Genomic DNA, 19369 nt, shown 5'->3' with positions numbered 1-19369 from the left:
GGCCATAATCTTCTGGTATTCCTTTTCAATCTGGTCATTTCTTGTGTTCAATTTGCTTATCAGTTCATTTGGTTTCTGAGCCTCGCTTTCCAGTTGCAAGATTCTACCTTTTAAGCTGTTATTTTCTTGCCAGATCTCTTCCATTTTCCTCAAAATCTCAGATTTGAACTCTTCCATAGCTTGTGAGGAGTTTTCCTTATTTGGGGAGGGTCTGGATGGTTGTTTGTTCTCCTCCTCTGTTTGCTCGGTTGTCTGGATTTTCTCTGTGTAGAAGCTGTCGAGTGTTAAAGACTTCTTTTTTTTGTTATTATTCTTTCTCTTCTGAATTTCCTGTAACTGATTAGCCATCATTAGCCCAGCAGCTTCTCAGGTTTATCCTCGCTCTCAGTGTCTGTCTGAGATCTATTGGCTCCTGAGGTCTGAGTTCTAGTCTTTTCCAAGGTCAAGCCCCCTGGTGGGTTCCCTTGCTTGATCCTCTGCAGGAAGTTCCTTTACAAGTCTCAGGGAGCTACTTCCACAGTCGTATACCCGTCTGCACTGGTTCCCCACTTAGGCTTTAGTTTCTGGCTGTGTTTGCCTCCACCCACGCCTCTGCTCAGCCGTCTCTCTGCGCCCAGCGTCCACTCTCTGCTCCCGCGCGCTCAGATTTCGCGTGCGTTCTTGACTTAATGGGGTCCTAAGTCTTGCTGCTCTCAGGAACAGGTCCCGGAGCTGCCGATGACTCGATGGGTGCCCCAAACTTGCTCTATTTCTTTTTAGCTGGGTTCGGAGCTATAGGTGAGTGTGGAGGGGGTGGGGGTGGGGCGGTTGCTCAGCTCGCGATTGAGTGAGAGCCCTTTTTTAGCCTGGAAATGTCTCGATTCCACGTACCTTCCACGCTGTGCCCTGTTGTGGGGTTCCTCAGTTCGTCTGGACTTGTTTTTATGTCCCCTTGAGGAGTTTTGTGTGTTTCGGTCAGGAGAGGTTAAGAGCTGCTTCTTACTCTGCCGCCATCTTAACCCGGAAAAACCCAAATTACCAATATTTTTTAAAGAACAAAGTAAATTCATAAAGAATGGAGGGAAAATTAAAAAAATTAAATTGTTTGATGGAAAAACTGAGACTATAAAGTACAAGGTCACATAATTAGTATGATGACTGTTGCTTTCAGCAAAATTCTTCCTACCTAAAAATGTAAAAACAGGAAAATGAAGCAAAATTTTAGGACCTGAAGCTGAATCAACAAAGTAAAAAGAAGGAAACACTGCACAAAATAAAAACTTTATGAAAACATCAGGAAACTGAAATACTTAAAGCTTCCACTACCCATCACCCCCTTCCCATTCTATGTATGCCAGTCAGTCAACATTTATTAATGCCTATTGTATGCTAGGCACTGTGCTAAGTACTAGAAAGGGAAAAAAAAAAAAACAACCCAAAACCCAATTCCTGTTCTTGAAAAGCTTACAATTTAATGGGGGTGACTGCATGTGAACAAACAAGATATCTACACAAAATAAAAGAGGAAATAATCAATAGCCTGGAGGTATTATAATTAAAGAGATTGAGAAAGGCTCTCTACAAAAGATGGGATTTTAGCTGGGACTTGAAGCCAGGAAAGCCAAGAAGTAGGGAGGTGCAAGGAGAGCATTCCATGCATGGGGGACAGCCAGTGAAAATGGCAAGAACCAAGAAATTGAATGCTTTATTTGAGGAGGAACATCAAGGAGACCAATGTCACTGGATCACAGAGTATGGTGGGAGGGAAAGGTATCAGAACACTAGAAAGGTAGGGAAAATTAGTATGAATTCTGGAGGATATTATATTTGATCCTGCCGGTAATAAGGAGCTTCTAAATTGTATTGAGTAGGGGGGTGAAATGGCTTAAGGAAAATCACTTTGAGGGCTGAGTGAAGAAGGATGGATTATAGTGGGGATCAGCCAAATATTGCAACAGTTTAGGCATGAAGAGAGGAGGGCCTGCACCAGGGGGTTCACAGTAAGACGAGGAGTCATGGTGGTCTATACAAGAGATGTCACAAGGTGAAGCTGACAGACCTTGGGGAAAGACTGGATGTAGAGAGTATGGAGTCAAGGCTAATACCTAGGGGACAGGAAGGATTGGAAGTGCCTTGGACAACGATAGGGAAGTTTGGAGAGTGGGGAAAGGGTTAAGGTGAAAGATTATCGATTCACTTTTGGATGGATTGATACTAAAATATCTACAAGATATCCAGCTCAAGATGACTAACAGGCCTGTACCAAAATGTCAGGTGTGAGAGTAAAGAGAAGTTATGTATTTGAAAGACAGTGTGATAGCATAAATGACAGGATATGGTGACAGATTAAGGTGGGAGGGGGTAAGATTCTAGTTAAAATCCCATGGATTTTAGGAGAAAGCCTTTCCTGACTCCCTTTAATATAAATACCTTCTCTTTACTGATAATGTCCAATTTATTTTATAGATATCTTGTAGGTATACAGTTGTTTTTCATACTGTCCTCCTCCAAGAGACAGTGAGGTCCTTAAAAGCAGGGACTTTTGCTTTTCTTTGTATACTCACTGGTGTATTCTCATGGCAGTAAGATGGAAATTCAGAAGAAAGGAGTGAGGAATGATAATGAATTATTTGGGGATATATTGAGTCTGAGATGTCTATGGGACACCCAGTTGGAGATAGTCAGTAAACAGTAGGCAATATGATTCTGGAACTCAAAAGAGTTAGGCTGGATAAATAGACCTAAGAATTACCATTAGAGAGATAATTATTGAACCCATGAGAGCTGATTAGATCATAAAGCAAGATAAATATAAAGTGAGAAAATCCACAATTAGGGAGCACAAAAGAGACTGGAAAACACTGGTCTGACAAATAAGAGAAAACTGTGTCATGAAAGCCAAGGCAGGAGAATAATCAGAAAAAGAGGGTGATCAATAGAGTCAAAGGTTGTCAAGAGGTCCAAAAGAAAGATTGAGAAACTGCTAATAAATTCAACTAATAAAAGAATATTGGTTGGGGCAGCTAGGTGGCTCAGTGGATGGAGATCCAGGCCTAGAGATGGAAGGTCTTGGGCTCAAATCTGACCTCAAGACACTTCTTAGCTGTGTGACCCTGGGAAAGTCACTTAACCCCCAATGCTACTCTTCCTTGGAACCAATACACAATATTGATTCTAAGACAGAAGATAAGGGTTTAAAAACCAAATAAACATTGGTAACTTTGGAGAACAGTTTCAACTGAATGATGAGGTCAGAGACCAGACTAAAAACTTTTTGAAGGCAATGAATGGAAAAGTAGAGGTGCCAATTATAGATACTTTTCTCAAGAAGAGTAACCACATAAGGAAGAAAAGATATAGGATGGTAGATATTGATAGTCATTGGATGAATGTACCAATGAACCAATAAAATGAGGATATTTCTAAAGAAAGGGAAATCATGGGTATCTTCATAGACAATAGAAAAGCAGACATTAGAGAGAACAGAACATTTTACCTTCCCCCACAAAAAACTTTTCTCTCTTCTGAACACCCAGATTTCTACTGAGGGCATCACTCTTCTTTTAAGACTCCCAGGTCTGCAACTTCATGGTGTTGACTTCAATTCCTCACTCATCACCCCACAAATCCAATCAATTGCCAAATCTTGTTATTCAGGTCTCTAGAACATTTTTTAATATCTGTCTTCTCACTACTGACAAGGCATCATCTTACTTTAGGCCCTACCATAATTACTTGCAAATTGGTCTTCTTGTCTCACATTATTCCCTACTCCAATCTACCTTCCTAATAGTTGCAAAAGTGATATTTCTTAAGCAGAGGTCTCACCATATTCCTTCTCTACTCTAGCAGTAACTATTGCCACCAGGAAAAATATAAGTTCCTCTAGTTGGCATTTAAAGTCATTCACAACCTTGCAAAACAGAACCTACATTTCCCAGTATATTATATCTTACTCCCTTTCCCATACTATCTAGTCTGCCAACCTGTCTTCTTGCTATTCCTTGCACCTGGCACTTTAGGTCTCTGTCTTTGCACTAACCATTCCAACTCCCTGGAATATTCTCCCTCTCCATCTCTGAATCATAAAATTCTTTCATTCCTTTAAGATTAGCTTCATTACTTATCCTTTCTACATGAAACCTTTTCTGATCTCCCAACTTCTACTTTTCTTGATTCTAAAACTAAGTTATGTTAAAAAAATATTGTGCTACATATACTCATGTACATTTTCTCTCACCCACTAGAATATAATGTTTTGTGAGCATCACTGTTTCATTTTTGTCCCAATGAATAGAATCCTGGACAAAGATCCAGAAGAACCAAGTTCAAATCTTGCCCCAGGCACTTAATAGTTGTATAATTTCTGGCAAGTCACCACTTCTCTCAGTTTTAGTTTCTCCATATATAAAATGGGAATAATATCTGTCTCAGAGGGGTTATGTGAATATCAAATTAAATGACACATGTAAACTGCTTTTCAAACCTTAAAGAAGTATTATAAATGCTAGTTATTATTAGCATATTATCATTACTTCACAAAACCCATCCTTATATACTACAATTCCTAGCATGTAGCAATGCCTTGCACATTGTAGGTGCTTAATAGATGCTTATTAATTACAATTGAGCCAAGATAGCAAAGTTAAGGACTTGCTTGAGATTTCCCAAATCCTCCAAATAACTTCAAAACAGTATCTCAAAATGAATTATGGAGTGGAAAAACCAACAAAAGAATGAGATGAAACATTTTTTTTATTCCAAGACAACTTGGAAAGTCAATAGGAAAGATCAGTGAGAATGAAGCAAAAGTCAATGCCAGCCTTGGGGGTGAATGAATCAGCAAAGGCTCAGCAAGCCAGCAGCAGGCTGTGCACCAACAAGCTACTGCAGGCTTCCAGGGCAACTAAATCAGTGGCAACTTCCTGAGCTCTCATCCCACAGATTGTAAGAGCCAGATGACTGGTCATAAGAGTGTCACAGAAGACACTTTCCTAACACTGGGTGCAGAACTCTGTTGCACTGCCCATAGAGGGGGATCTGGGTCACAGGGCTAGGAAGAGCATTAGACCACCAGACCATGTGGCTGTAGGGGAGTGGGTATCCTGGCCACAGCTCTAGTGAGGAAAAAATATGCTCATAGTTGCTCAAAGTCCAAAGAACAGACCAGGAGAACAGTCATCACACCTTTCCTTAAATCGTATCAACTTGGAAGAACTGAAAACTTACAAGTCCCAGAATTATCTCTGGAAAACACAACACAAAAAACCCTGAAGCTTAGGACATAGCCCCCTTGACTCCAAGAGCTGAGCCCAACTTTACCATAAAGTTAAAAGTCAAGAAGTAGGCTGGGGAAATGAAGAAAAACCAAATAAACAAACAAAAAAGAACCTGACCATAGAAAGTTACTACATTGACAATGAAAATCAAAACATAAACTCAGCTGTCAAAATTACTATATGTGAAGCCTAAAAAAAATATGGTTAATTGGTGTTAGGTCCAAAAAAAATTCTGGAGAGCTCAGCTGGGTAGCTCAGTGGATTGAGAGCCAGGCCCAGAGACGGAAGGTCCTAGGTTCAACTCCGGCCTCAGACACTTCCCAGCTGTGTGACCCTGGGCAAGTCACTTGACCCTCATTGCCTACCCTTACCAATCTTCCACCTATAAGTCAATACACAGAAGTTAAGGGTTTAAAATTAAAAAAAAAACAAACAATAAAATTTAAAAAAAAATCAAATGAGAGAGATAAAGATGTGTGTGTGTGTGTTGCTTTCTTTATTTTTCTTGGGGGGTTCTGGGAGAGTGTTTTTTTTTCATAATATGCCTAATATGGACATATGTTTTACATGACTGCACATGTATAACCTATATCAAATTGCTTGCCTTGGGGAAGGGAAGGTGGGAAAGAGAGAACTTGGAACTCAAATTATTTTTAAATGTTAAAAAATTATTTTTATGTTTAATTGGGAAAAATTAAATCTTTAAGAAACTTTAAATACAATCACTAGTATCTAAAGAAGATAAATTCAGAGTGGGTGAATGACTTGAATATAAATAAGGAAACCATAAGAAAATTAGGCGAACACAGAATAGTATACTTGTCAGATCTCTGGGAAAGGAAAGAAAAGATTTTAAAACCAAGCAAGAGTTAGAAAAAATTACAAAATGTAAAATAAATAATTTTGATTACATTAAATTAAAAAGGTTTTGTACAAACAAAAACAATGCAACCAAAATCAGAAGGGAAACAACAAACTGGGAAAAAATCTTTATAACAAAAAACTCTAACAAAGGTCTAATTACTCAAATATACAAGGAACTAAATCAATTGTACAAAAAATCAAACCATTCTCCAATTGATAAATGGGCAAAGGACACGAATAGGCAATTTTCAGATAAAGAAATCAAAACTATTAATAAGTACATGAGAAAGTGTTCTAAATCTCTAATAATTAGAAAAATGCAAATCAAAACAATTCTGAGGTATCACCTCACACCTAGTAGATTAGTTAAAATGATAGCAGGGGAGAGTAATGAATGTTGGAAGGGATGTGGCAAAATTGGGACATTAATGCACTGCTGGTGGAGTTGTTAATTGATCCAACCATTCTGGATGGCAGTTTGGAATTATGCCCAAAGAGCGCTAAAAGAATGCCTGCCCTTTGATCCAGCCATACCATTGTTGGGTTTGTACATCAAAGAGATCATAGATAAAAAGATTTGTACAAAAATATTTATAGCCGCACTCTTTGTGGTGGCAAAAAACTGGAAAATGAGGGTATGCCCTTCAATTGGGGAATGGCTGAAGAAATGGTATATGCTGGTGATGGAATACTATTGTGCTCAAAGTAATAATAAATTGGAGGAATTCCATGTGAACTGGAAAGACCTCCAGGAATTGATGCAGAATGAAAGGAGAAGAGCCAGGAGAACATTATACACAGAAACTGAATCACTGTGGCACAATCGAATGTAATGGACTTCTGTACTAGCAGCAATGCAATGACCCAGAACAATTCTGAGGGATTTATGGAAAAGAATGCTACCCACATTCAGAGGAAGAACTACAGAAGAGGAAACACAGAAGAAAAACAATTGCTTGAACACATGGGTTGATGCAAACACAATTCGGATATAGACTCTTAATGCTCACCCTATAACAATTATCAATAATATGGAAATAGGTCTTGATCGATGACACAGGAAGAAACCAGCGGAAATGTGCGTTGGCTACTGGGGGTTGGGGGTAAGTGGAGAGAGCAAGAACATGAATCATGTAACCATGGAAAATTTTTTTCTAAAAAAAAAAATGAAATGAAAAAAATAAAATAAAATAAATTTGGTCACCTACAAAATAAAATAAAAATAAAGAAGAGCTAATGTTTCATTATTAACAACATCAGTAAATCCAAGTTTAAGTGGAAATTCAAATTCAAATGCTAAGATATTCCACATAGTTCTAATATGCTTAATGGTGCATATTAGTTAACACTAAGGAAATTCTGTATCCAAAACAATCTATTTCTGTGTGTTGGGAAAGGTTTGAAAATTGTTCCTTTCTCCACTCATTGCCTGTCTGTCTTTGGGCCTTTAGTCCTTACTTTGTCTTATCAGAAACTACTTCTTTGTCTTTTTAGGTAATATATTAATAAATCATTTACCTGATGTCTCCGATAGTGCTGCTACTTTAGATTCAGGTCTTTTTTTTAACTTTTTTGTTTTTAAACTTGCTAGAAGGAAAAAATAGAGAGAGAAATGAATTTATGTTTTAGGCGGGGGTTTGGGAACTTGGAGGCAATTCATATACTTCCTATTGGTAGTTCCATCTATCACCAGCAAGAAATATTCCCTTGGAAATGGAAAGTCATAGCTTTGCAGAAAAAATGATAAAATTTTTGAAGAAAACAAAAATTATCCCATCAGTTAATATTAAATAAGCATTACCTATCTTATCTGTTGTAGTAGACGTTTTTTCTTTTGATGCTGGTAGCTTATCAAATGAAAAAAGTTGGTTGTTTATTATTTCATTAGAAGGTCGCACTTTAGAAATCCACATAGGTTTTTTAGCTTCCTTTTTATCTTCTGGCATAATCATTAAGGGCGATGGAAAAGGTACATATGATGAGTCTGGTGTAGTTAAGCCTTCTTTATTAGTTTTTCTGTAGCTGGATAAGGGTCCTGATCGGGAACTTAGAGGTGTTACGGACCTAGAAGATACAGTTTTTGAACTTTCTGAAATATTGTCCAACAATAAGGTTTTTATTTTACATGACTTTTCTGAAATACTTTCTTCCTTTCCCCAACTGCAAGTTGGCATATAGATAGGACTGCCACGACTACCTTTAGCTTTTGTAAAGAGCAGATAAATATGTGCTTGTTTCTTTGATGTGGTATCTAAATCTCCTTTTATCTTCCATTTAAAAAGGAGGTTTTTGACATGGAGTTTGGATTGCCTTCTCCTCTTAAAAAATATTCTAGGAATAATTTTCTTCTCCATTTCTGTTGGAATAATTTTACTAAAAGATATTTTAGGAAGATCTTGTTGCTTGAAATCTTCATTGGTAATAGCTAAATTTGGGGGTAGGGAAAGGAAAAAGAGGGAGAAAATATTGAGAGTATGTTTATTAATCAACATAAGTCTTTTGGTCAAGAAAATGCAATGGAACAGTTAATATAACTGTTATTATATCATTTATGAAATTATTGTATTTATTTAGTATAACAAAGAGACTCTTCCCTTTAATGAACATGCTAGCTAGAACACACACAAACACAAACACACACACAAAAAGTTTGGGAGGAAAACATGAATTAAACAACAACCCAAGATAAAAATGGAAGTGATATCATAGGGCAATTAATGATCACTCAGCAAATGAAAAGTATAGTCAAGGCTAAAAACTCAAAACAATGAGAAATTTATTGTAGGGTAAACCATTAAGGAAAGTTTATGAAGGATGGAAAAATTGTTTAGGGCATAAAAGGAAGGATAGGACTTGAACTAGTGAAAAAGGGGACGTAGGGCATCTATAGCATCTCTCTTCTTCATGTAGCTAATTTTCAATTCCACAATTCTAGCCCCTTTGTTTTGATCAAGCTCTAGCTTCATATGTATAATTAACCTGATTTAGGACACTTCCAACTTGGGGTTCTGCCATTTCCTCTCAAACACAAACAAATATTCCATAAGTTAAAGATTCCAGTATGTCTAAGATGGAACTTATTTTCCATTCAAATTATTTTTCTTTTCCAGATCCCTATGGCATCATCATTCTCATAGTTCCAGTGAATCTAAAATCTCAGTCATATTCTGTGGCATCTGTTTCTTGCTTCCCCACAACATCACAAACTCCTTTCAGTTTTTGTTACTTGGACTTGTCCCTTTCTCTTCCTTTCCATTAACAACATCCTAGTCTAAACATACATCACCTTACTCTTAAAATTATAAAATAGCTTTCTATAAAATAATTTCTCATCTTTCCTCCATCCTAGGATAGTCTAAAAACGGCAGTCAATATCACCTCCTCTGAATATTATTTTAATCATGTTGTTCTTCCATTAAATTTTTTTAAAAGCCTTTACCTTCTGTCTTAGTATCAGGTCTAAGACAGAAGAGAGGTGAGGGCGAGGCAATTGGGGTGAGGAGAGGTAAGCTGCCCAAGGTTACACAGCTAGAAGTGGCTGAGGCCATATTTGAACCCACATCCTCCTGACTCCAGGTCTGACTCTCTATCCACTGTGCTACCTAGCTGCCCCTTCTATTCAAAAACGTAAATGCAATCAATCCTTAACGTTCACCTGCTTAATTTTTATTACTTCAAGCATTCATGTGATTTTATTAGTAACCTCATTTTCACTTTCACATTCTCAGCTATGTGCAGTAGAGAAAAAAAATGAGAGGCCCAATGCAGGCAAGTTTGCAATGCAGCAGCTGGTATTCTGCTAGGCACTTCACTGATTCCATCATCGGTCACAGCCTCCAAGTTAAACATCATCTTGCCTCTGTTATGCTCCCTCCCTTTGAGACCCTTTAAGGATCTCAAAAAGCACACAAAGCAGATGTCACTGATGGATAATTTCAAGCTGGTACCTCCTTCACAATCTAATTCCATCCACAGTCAGGGAAAACAGGGGTGGGTGGGCAATGTCAAGACCCGGCCAGTCTTGGTGTCTTCCAATAGCAGGCACTAAAATCCTAGCAACCTTCTCTCCCTTGGTTTCCAGAGGACAATTAAAGCAGAAAAGTTTACAGTAATACAGTGGACAGTACAATATCCTCATATGTATCTGGCACAGTGGAAGGTAAAATTCAGATTAGAAAATATTTTAGCTTGAAAAATATTTGTGGCACAACATATTATGAAAAGTGAACAGTCTGAAATCAGTTTTTTTAAAAAAAATCTTAATTGAGACGTTAGCAAAAAGGTCACAGAATTCTAAGAAACCACAAGTGAGAAAAAATGTTTTCCATGTTACAAATTTAATTTTGTGTACTGCATTTTATGAGTTATTTCATGGTTACTGTGTTAGGACAAGTCCATATCATCAGAATTAACATTTTCTTACAAAGAATTGTATGCAGAAAAATATTTTTCTTTCAGCAACCTTAGCAAAAGATTACAGTTTTTGGTGGTTGCAGAAACCTAGTCCTCTACTTCTCATATGTTCAATGTATCAACATTTGCATTTTTTTATTTTTGTACTGTTTTCCAGGAATGTTACTCCTATAAAAGTTGAAAATTGGCTGACTCTTTGTGACTCCATTTGGAGTTTTCTTGGCAAAGATATTGGAGTGGCTCACCATTTTCTCCTCCAGCTCATTTTACAGATGAGGAAATTGAGGTAAATAGGTTTAAGTAGCTTGCCCACTCTCACTAAGTTACTAAGTATCTGAGGCTAGATTTGAACTCACAAAGTTGAGTTTTCCTGACACCTGGCCCAGCACTCTACCCCTTGTGCCATCTAGCTGCCTATTAAATTGAATCAATTTTTCATAGTATAGTATTATCTTATAGCAGGTCCCATCTTACCTATTTACTTATTTCCCGTTACTTCATAACATGAAACCCTCTGTTTTTGTCAGGTTATTCTTTTTACTGATAAGTACAGAGAAAAATGCTCATTCCTACCTATATGTTTCATAGTATACTTTGCCTGAATTATTCCCCCATTTTTTCTCCACCAATCCAAAGTCTACATTTCCTTCAAGGCCATAAGTGAAAAGAAGTATTCAATAATGAAAGAGAGAGAGAAACAAACAAAAAACAAACTTTAGCCTAGTACTATTCTTCCCTTGGCCATTATCTCACTGTCTCTTTTCATTCACTGTCAGGATCTTCAAATGAGTAGACTACATACACTTGCTATCTCTACTTCCCCAACTCATTTTCCATGACCCATTTATTCCTTTAGTCCATATAGCCTGACTTTTATGATTAATAATGGTAATAATAGTAACAATAATAGCTGACATTTAGTTGGTGTTTGAAATGTTGCGAAGTACCTTACATTGATGTCTACAGCACACAAACAATTCTATAGAAATAACAGATGTCTATATCAATGTGGGATATTATAACAGTTAAAAACAATTAAGCTACACTGAGACACAAGGTTCCAAGCGTTATCATTTATTAGTAAAACATGAATTTACCAATAAATGGGATTTTAGCCTTTCTAGCAAAGCTAAGACCCACTTATGGGGTTGGTAGTACTTTTCATAGTTTCGGAAAGTACAGAAAATAGGAAGGCTGGCATTATAGAAGAAAACTTAATTGGATGGATATTGGGAAGAAGGGCTAGTAACAATTCCCTCTTTCCTTCCTGGGACTAAGAAAAGTTTGTTGCTTGAGTCCAGCTGCATCTGCAAGGACAGAGGTAGCAAACCAGACTTCTTTGGATAACAAACCAGACATCCTTAAATGATAGCTTGGTGATGTAAAAATACTAGACCAGAATCCCTGCATCCACCTGCATCCTTCAAGGGTTAACAGATTTCCTTGACATAAGAAAAGGATAGTGATTAACAGAATTAGATTTCTAAATTTAACTCATTAGAGGACATCTAAATTTCTGAATTAAGCTTAGAGACAAAGAATTATGACTTAGGCAATTACAGGACAAAATCAATTTAATGTAAGATAAATAGAATAAATTAAAAAGATACAGAATCAAGGATCAGCTAGGTGAAATGACAGGAGGTCCTGGGTTCAAATCTGTTCTCAGACTCTTCCTAGCTGTGTGACCTTGGGCAAGTCACTTAACCCCCATTGCCTATTCCTAACTGTTCTTCTATCTTGGAACTAGAACAGAATTAGAACAGAAGGTAAAGGTTTAAAGTTTTTTTTAAAAAAAGATACAGAATCAATCTGATTATTTCAATATCAATATTATCAATTTTAAGTATCTATTATTTGTATATGGTTGTTTACATTCCGTCTTGTCCATTAGGTTACAAGCTCCTTGAGAGTAGTCTATATTTTGTCTGTCTTCATCTCAGAAATTGGCACAGTGCCTGGCACATGATAGGTGCTTAATAAATGCTTGTTGACTTAATTAGGAAATGAAAATAGAGTGATAATATTCCCTGTGCTTAAAAGGCTTATCTAGTTGGGGAGACAGACATAATCATTAGCTCATCCTTTCTGTAAGTTTCCTTATGTGTAGTGGAAGGAGGTCAGATGATACTCCCTAAATTTCCTTTTATATCTAAGTTCAATAAAGCTGGAGGTAGAAAGAGGGATCATATTATTAAAATGTTTAGAAGGATAAGTGTGCTAGTCCATGTTGAGGTAAGCTTTCATAGAATTAGAATCCTAGTCAAGGCTAGGGAGGTGAGCAATAGAAGAAGGGCACATGATGTGAACACTGGCACAAAAGACTGAACATGTTCATTTATAGAATATTCAAGAACTAAGACTTGAGGGGAGTTTGTGTTGTCTTGGGGATTAGAGAGAAAAATCTGGAGATAAAAATCAGAATCAGAGAGAGTACCCAACAAGTATTTACTTCTCTCTATATTCATTTTTTAAACATGTATAATATGTCTTTATCTTTAGTTTTGCTTCTCTGAAACTCCAGACTGTAGAAATTGAGGAGTTCTATGATTAATGTTACATACCTAATTCAGTTTTTTCTTTCTTTGGGTTTGGTGGTTTAGGACAAATCACTTTAGGGCGGAGCATTGGAGGCAAAGGTCTTCGAAGGAGTTTTGACTGTGTAAGCATCTTATTTAAAACTGAATTCTGTTCTTACCACTCCTACTTAAACAAAATTGATGAGATCCTGAAATGTTCCAATTACAATCCCAAGGCAGCTAATCAAAATTACATCTCAACAAGTTTCTCTGGAATAAGAAAATTACATATATAAGTGAGTTAAGTAATAAGAAGTACAATAACTTTACATGAAAAAAATTCAGTAACACCTTAAAATTTTAAAAAAAAATGTTAATAACCTTACAGGATTAGTAAATTGGTGTAATACTTTTCTAAAATTTAATAAACTTTCTTATTAACTTTAAAGTTTTGTGTAAATAATAAATAATGATGCCTAGCTTTTTAAAAATAATACTTTAAGATTTACAAAGTGCTTTGCAAATATTATCTTATTTGATCTTTAAAACATCTTTGGGAGGTAGGTATTATTATTATCCCTATTTTACAGTTGAGGAAACAAAAGCACAGAAATTTTAATCAACTTGCTCTGGGTCGCACAGCTGGTAAGTATTAGACTGAATGTGCTATCCATTGTACTATAAATGGTAGTTTTGCTGTTACTAATATTACTATTAATGCTTCGATACTTCAAAAGGCATAGGTCTATAATCTTTTCCTGTGAGTAGTCCCTTCATTATTACATTACAAAAAAGAAAAAATGTTTTCTTCTGTCTTACAATTGATACTAACTATCAGTTCCAAGCAGGAGAGCAGTAAGGGCTGGGGTTAAGTGGCTTGTCACATAGCTAGGAAGTATCCGAGGTGAGACTTGAACCCAGCTCTAAATCCACTGAGCCACCTGGCTGGCCCTAATCCCCTCCCACCATCCCAATTTAGTCTTGACAATAGGTATTTTTCATCCATTTAGGGTGGGTTTTTTTGTATAGATAAGTAGGTCAATCTCTTTTGAATAATCATGTATTTGTTGAGGAGATAGATTATGCTCTGTGGCTTGTAATCAGTCCCATGTTATCTACAAAAAGGAACATCTGGATATATATCCTTTAAGAATGTATTTTAAGCAACCATTAAAGAAAACTGCCCAGATAACTTAGAACCAGAGGACAAAGTAGAACTTGGAAGAATCTACTGATCACTTCCTGGGGGGACAAAATAGAGAACAGCAGGAATATTATAGCCAAAATCCAGAACTCCCAGGTCAAGGTAAAAATACTACCAAAAATGTCAGAAAGAAAGAATTCAAGTACCATAGAACCTTAGTCAGGATCAAACAAGATTTAGTAGACATCACTTTAAAGGAGTGGAAGACTTGACATAGGGTATTCCAGAGGGCAAAAGATTTAGGATTACAAGAAATAATAATGTACCCAGCAAAACTGAGTATACTATTAGAAGAAAAAAAAAGATCTTTAATAAAATAGAAAGCATTCCTGATGAAATGATGAAAAGTCCAGAACGAGTAGAAAATTTGACATTCAAACAAAGGACCTCAACAGAAACATAAAAAAGGAAACATGAGTGAGAGATCATAAGAGATTAATCAAGGGGCAGCTGGGTGGCTCAGTGGATTGAGAGCCAGGCCCAGAGAAGGGAGGTCCCGGGTTCAAACATGGCCTCAGACACTTCCTAGCTGGGTGACCCTGGGCAAGTCACTTGACCCCCATTGCCCACCCTTACCAATCTTCCACCTATGAGACAATACCAGTATTGACTCTAAGATGGAAGATAAGGGTTTTTTTAAAAATAAAAAATAAGAGTTATTAAACAAGGTTAAACTGTTGTAATTCTTATGTGGGGAGATGATATAATTCCTCAGAACTTTATCATCACCAGGGATATCAGAGGGAATCTTATCAGACAGACAGCATGTGTAGGATTCTATAATGTCTGGATAGTCTCAAAAGAAGAATGGAAGGGAGAAGAAGAGGAATGCATAGGGAGAGGTTGGAAGCCAATGAAGAATGAGGAAAATCTTACACAAATGGGACATACAAAGAAGTATTTTATATCTAAAAGGGGTAAGCTGGGGTAGAGAGTGGGTGAAAACTGAAACTCGCTCTCAACTGAACTGGTTAAAAAAAGGAAAACACCTATACTCATAAAATTGAATACAGTAATTCATCTTACACAACAGGGTAGTAGGGGAAATGGAGGGAGATTAAGAAGAAGGAAGTAGATCAAAGGAGGGAGAAGTCAAAAGCAAAACACTCTTAAAGAAGAGACAGGGAAAAAGTATAAGAAAATAAGAAAGTGGGAAATACAAAGTTAGCAATCATAACTAAATGTGAATGAGATAAGTTTACCTGTAAGATGCAAAAGGATAATCATATAGATTAGAAACCAGAATTCAACAATGTATTGTTTACAGGAAACACATTTGAAACAGAAAGTTATTTAAAATAAGGGACTAGTGGAAAAGCTATTATTTTTCAGCTGAAACAAAAAAGGTAAGGGTATCAATCATAATTTCAGACAAAGTAAATGCAAAAAATAGATCCAATTGAAAGAAATATACATGGAAATTAGATTTTACTATGTTACAGACAAGGTAGTATAAACAAGATACTATTGACAATGAATTAATATCAATATTGAACATATATGTATCTAATGGCATAGCATTTAAATTGTTAAAGGAAAAGTTAAGTAAATCACAGGAGGAAATAGACAAAAAAAATGAATAGTGGAAGACTTCAATTTATATCTCTTAGACCTAGGTAAATTTGACTAGAAAATAGAATATATAAAAGTTAAAGAAGTGAACAGAATTTGGGAAATTAGATATGTTAGGTCTTGAAGAATAATGAATGGAAACAGAAAGTAGTAGACATATTTCTCTACTATGCTTACTATCATCACAAAAATTAACTATGTAATAGGGCATAAAAACCTCACAAACAAATGCAGAAAAACAGAAATATTAAATGCATCTTTTTTAGAGATAAAAGATGAGAAAGAATCTGTTTGTACAAAAATATTTATAGCTGCTCTTCTTGTGGTGGCAAAGAATTGGATGTCCCTAAGTTGGGGGAATGGCTGAACAAACTATAGTACATGATGATGATAGAATACTACTGTGCTATAAGAAATAATGAACAGGATAATTTCAGAAAGAGCTGGAAGGACCTACGTGAAGTGATGCTTAGTGAAATAAGCAGAACCAGGAAATCATTATACACAGTAACTGCAATATTGTGGAACGATCAAATTGATAGTCTTTGCTACTAACAGCAATACAATGATCTAGCACAATTCTGAGGACTTATGAAAAAGAATGCTATCCATCTCCAAAGAACTTTGGAGTAGAAATGCAAATGAAAAAATATGATTTATCACTTGTTTATTTAGACATATGTTTGGGGGTTTTGGTTCTATGTGATTATTCACTTACAAAAATGAATAATATGGAAATATGTTTTGCTTGATAATACATGTATAACCCAGAGTGAATTGCTTGTCAGCTCTGGGAGGGGGTAGAAAAGAGGGGAGGAGATAATATGGATCATATGACTTTGGAACACTTATGTGGAAATATTAAATATAAATGAACCTTTTTTACCATAATAATTACATTATATAAAAATTACATTCAGTAAAGGACCTTTAAAATACAGATTAAAAATCAATTAACCAAGTGGAAAAAGAGATAGAGAGCTGATGAATTCAGAGTGCACACTGAAACACATTTTCTTTCCTTTTTTTTTTTTTTTTTTTGGATGGTAGAAGGGAGAGAAGAGAATTTAAAACTGAAAATAAAATAAAATTGAGGTACTACATAAAAGAAAAACTACTGGTCACCCCGGCCTGTAACAACAGTCCCTTTGAGTCAAGACTTAATCCATTTTATTTTTTGTGATATTGTTTGATCATAAACAAAACTTTTCAACTCTTCTGAAAGAAAGCATCTTGAGATAAAAATGTAAGTCTCTGACCTCTTTTCTTTCTTGTACCTAAGTTATTTTTACATTCATTTATTTATTTATTTTTGAACCCTCACCTTCCGATCTTGGAATCAATATTGTGTATTGGCTCCAAGGCAGAAGAGTGAGTGGTAAGGGTAGGCAATGGGGGTTAAGTGACTTGCCCAGGGTCACACAGCTGGGAAGTGTCTGAGGTCAGATTTGAACCTAGGACCTCCCATCTCTAGGCCTGGCTCTCAATCCATTGAGCCACCCAGCTGACCCCCTTATAACTAAGTTATATTGCCCAAAATATTTTTCATTATCTTCCCTTTCTCGCTGTAGTCCTCAATCGTCAAAGTATATGTCGACATTCTGTATTTAATCAGTTGCCAAGTCTTGTTGATTCTCTTTCTACATCTTTCCTCTGTCTCCTTTACTTCACTATATAACATGGCCCTCATCAATGCTTACCTTGACTATAATTATAGAATCTTAAATAGCCTTCCTAATGCAATCCTAAATAGTGCTCATAAATGGTCTTCCTTTTCTATTCCACACTTCCCACAATTGCCAAACAGTTATTCTTCAAGTACAGGACTAAATCAGGTAAAAAGAGCACACAGGCTTTGACATCAGAGGATCTGGGTTTAAATCCTGCCTGATGCTGAAAGCATGATCACGGACAAGCTACTTAACTTCCTAGTTCCTGTTTGTTTCCTCATTTGTAAAATAAAAGGGTGGGACTAGATGACCTCTGAGATCCCTTCCTGGTCTAGTACCATGGTCCTATATTACTCTGCTTTTCAAAAATGTTCAGTACCTCTCTGTTGCTTCTAGGATAAAATACAAACACCTCTGGAATTTATTAAAGTCCTTCACTATAGACTACAGCCTACCTTTTTAGACATTATTTTGTTGTTGTTCAGTCGACTCATTTTAACTCCATTTGGGGTTTTCTTAATAAAGATATGGGAGTGGTTTGCCATTTCCTTCTCCAGTTCATTTTACAGATGAGGAAACTGAGGCAGGCAGGTTTAAGTGACTTGCCCAGGGCCAAAAAGTTAGTAAGTATGTGAGGCCATATTTGAACTCAGGAAGAGGAGTCTTCCTGATTCCAGGCTTGACAAGTCTATCTACTGTGCCAAAAAGCCACCCCTTATTTATTATACTTCAATTCCTTTTGGGTATTTCACATTCTGGTCAAATTTGCCCTGTTTATTTATCCTCACAGGTGACATTCCAATTCCCCTCTGTGCCTTATAGCAGGCTGTCTTTCATATCTGAAATATATTCCCTCCTCACCACTGATTCTTAAAATCTCTAGCTTCCTTCAAAGCCCAGTTTAAGAGTCATCTCCTAGGGGCAGCTGGGTAGTTCAGTGGATTGAGAGCCAGGCCTAGAGACAGGAGGTCCTAGGTTCAAATCCAGCCTCAGACACTTCCCAGCTGTGTGACCCTGGGCAAGTCAATTGACCCCCATTGCCCACCCTTACCACTCTTCCACCAAGGAGCCAATACACAGAAGTTAAGGGTTAAAAAAAAAAAAAGAGTCATCTCCTTATGTCCCTCCTCAGCTGGTAGTCCCACCCTCCAAATTATCTTATATTTACTTTGTATTACTTTAATTTTGTATTTATTATATGTATGTCTCCCAGAGAATGTAAACTCCTGATTTCATTTTTGTCTTTGTATCCTTAGTGCCTAGCTCAATGTCTGACATATTACATATGTGTTTAATAAATGATTAGATCTTGTCAAGTTTATCACAGAATTTCTTTACTTCCACAGCATGTCTTGGTGCAAAAGTTGCAAGAATCTTTTTTTTTTTTTTAATTTAAAAAAAAACAACACTTTTAAACCTTTACCAGAAGTCTTGGCATCAATACTTAGTAGGCAGAAGAGTTGTAAGAACTAAACTACTGGGTTAAGTGATTTGCCCAGGGTCACACAGCTAGGAACTATCCAAGACCACATTTGAACCCAGGTACTCCTTTCTCCAGGCCTGGCTCTCTATCCACTGAGCCATCTACTTGCCCCAGTAAGACTTCAGAGTGGTCATTTTGCCTTATGAGCACTGAAAAAGGGGATGACTCAGGATTCCTTGATATATGTTTTACTGCCTTTGGGCGTAATTAAACAAACTCTGCTAATTGCATTGTCCATTCAGTGCAAATCTTCAATTAAGCTACATCTTCATGTCATCTTCAGTTTTTCTTTATTGAGAATATCAATTCTGATATGATTCATTTCTTCTACTAGACTGTCAAGTTCTCAGTCAGTAGAGAAGATAGATCTGGAGCTAGTAGGGAGC

At 36.5% G+C, this 19369-nt stretch overlaps 1 protein-coding gene across 1 annotated transcript in view; it reads right to left on the bottom strand.

The window, feature by feature from the left end:
• LRRC63 (leucine rich repeat containing 63) overlaps positions 1-13205 on the bottom strand; it is a 59378-nt gene extending 46173 nt beyond the window's left edge. The window contains exons 1-3 of the mRNA XM_044668940.1: positions 13100-13205; positions 7924-8547; positions 7641-7709 (exon numbers count right to left, since the gene is read on the bottom strand). Of these exons, the coding sequence (XP_044524875.1) occupies positions 7641-7709; positions 7924-8547; positions 13100-13205 (799 nt within the window). The remainder of the gene's footprint in view (positions 1-7640; positions 7710-7923; positions 8548-13099) is intronic.
• Between the last annotated feature and the right edge of the window lie 6164 nt (positions 13206-19369).

Source organism: Gracilinanus agilis, chromosome 3 (genome assembly GCF_016433145.1).
Source record: "Gracilinanus agilis isolate LMUSP501 chromosome 3, AgileGrace, whole genome shotgun sequence".
In the NCBI taxonomy this organism is placed as follows: domain Eukaryota; kingdom Metazoa; phylum Chordata; class Mammalia; order Didelphimorphia; family Didelphidae; genus Gracilinanus; species Gracilinanus agilis.
Note: the sequence above shows the minus strand (reverse complement) of the source record. Positions and strands in the feature narration are given on the sequence as shown.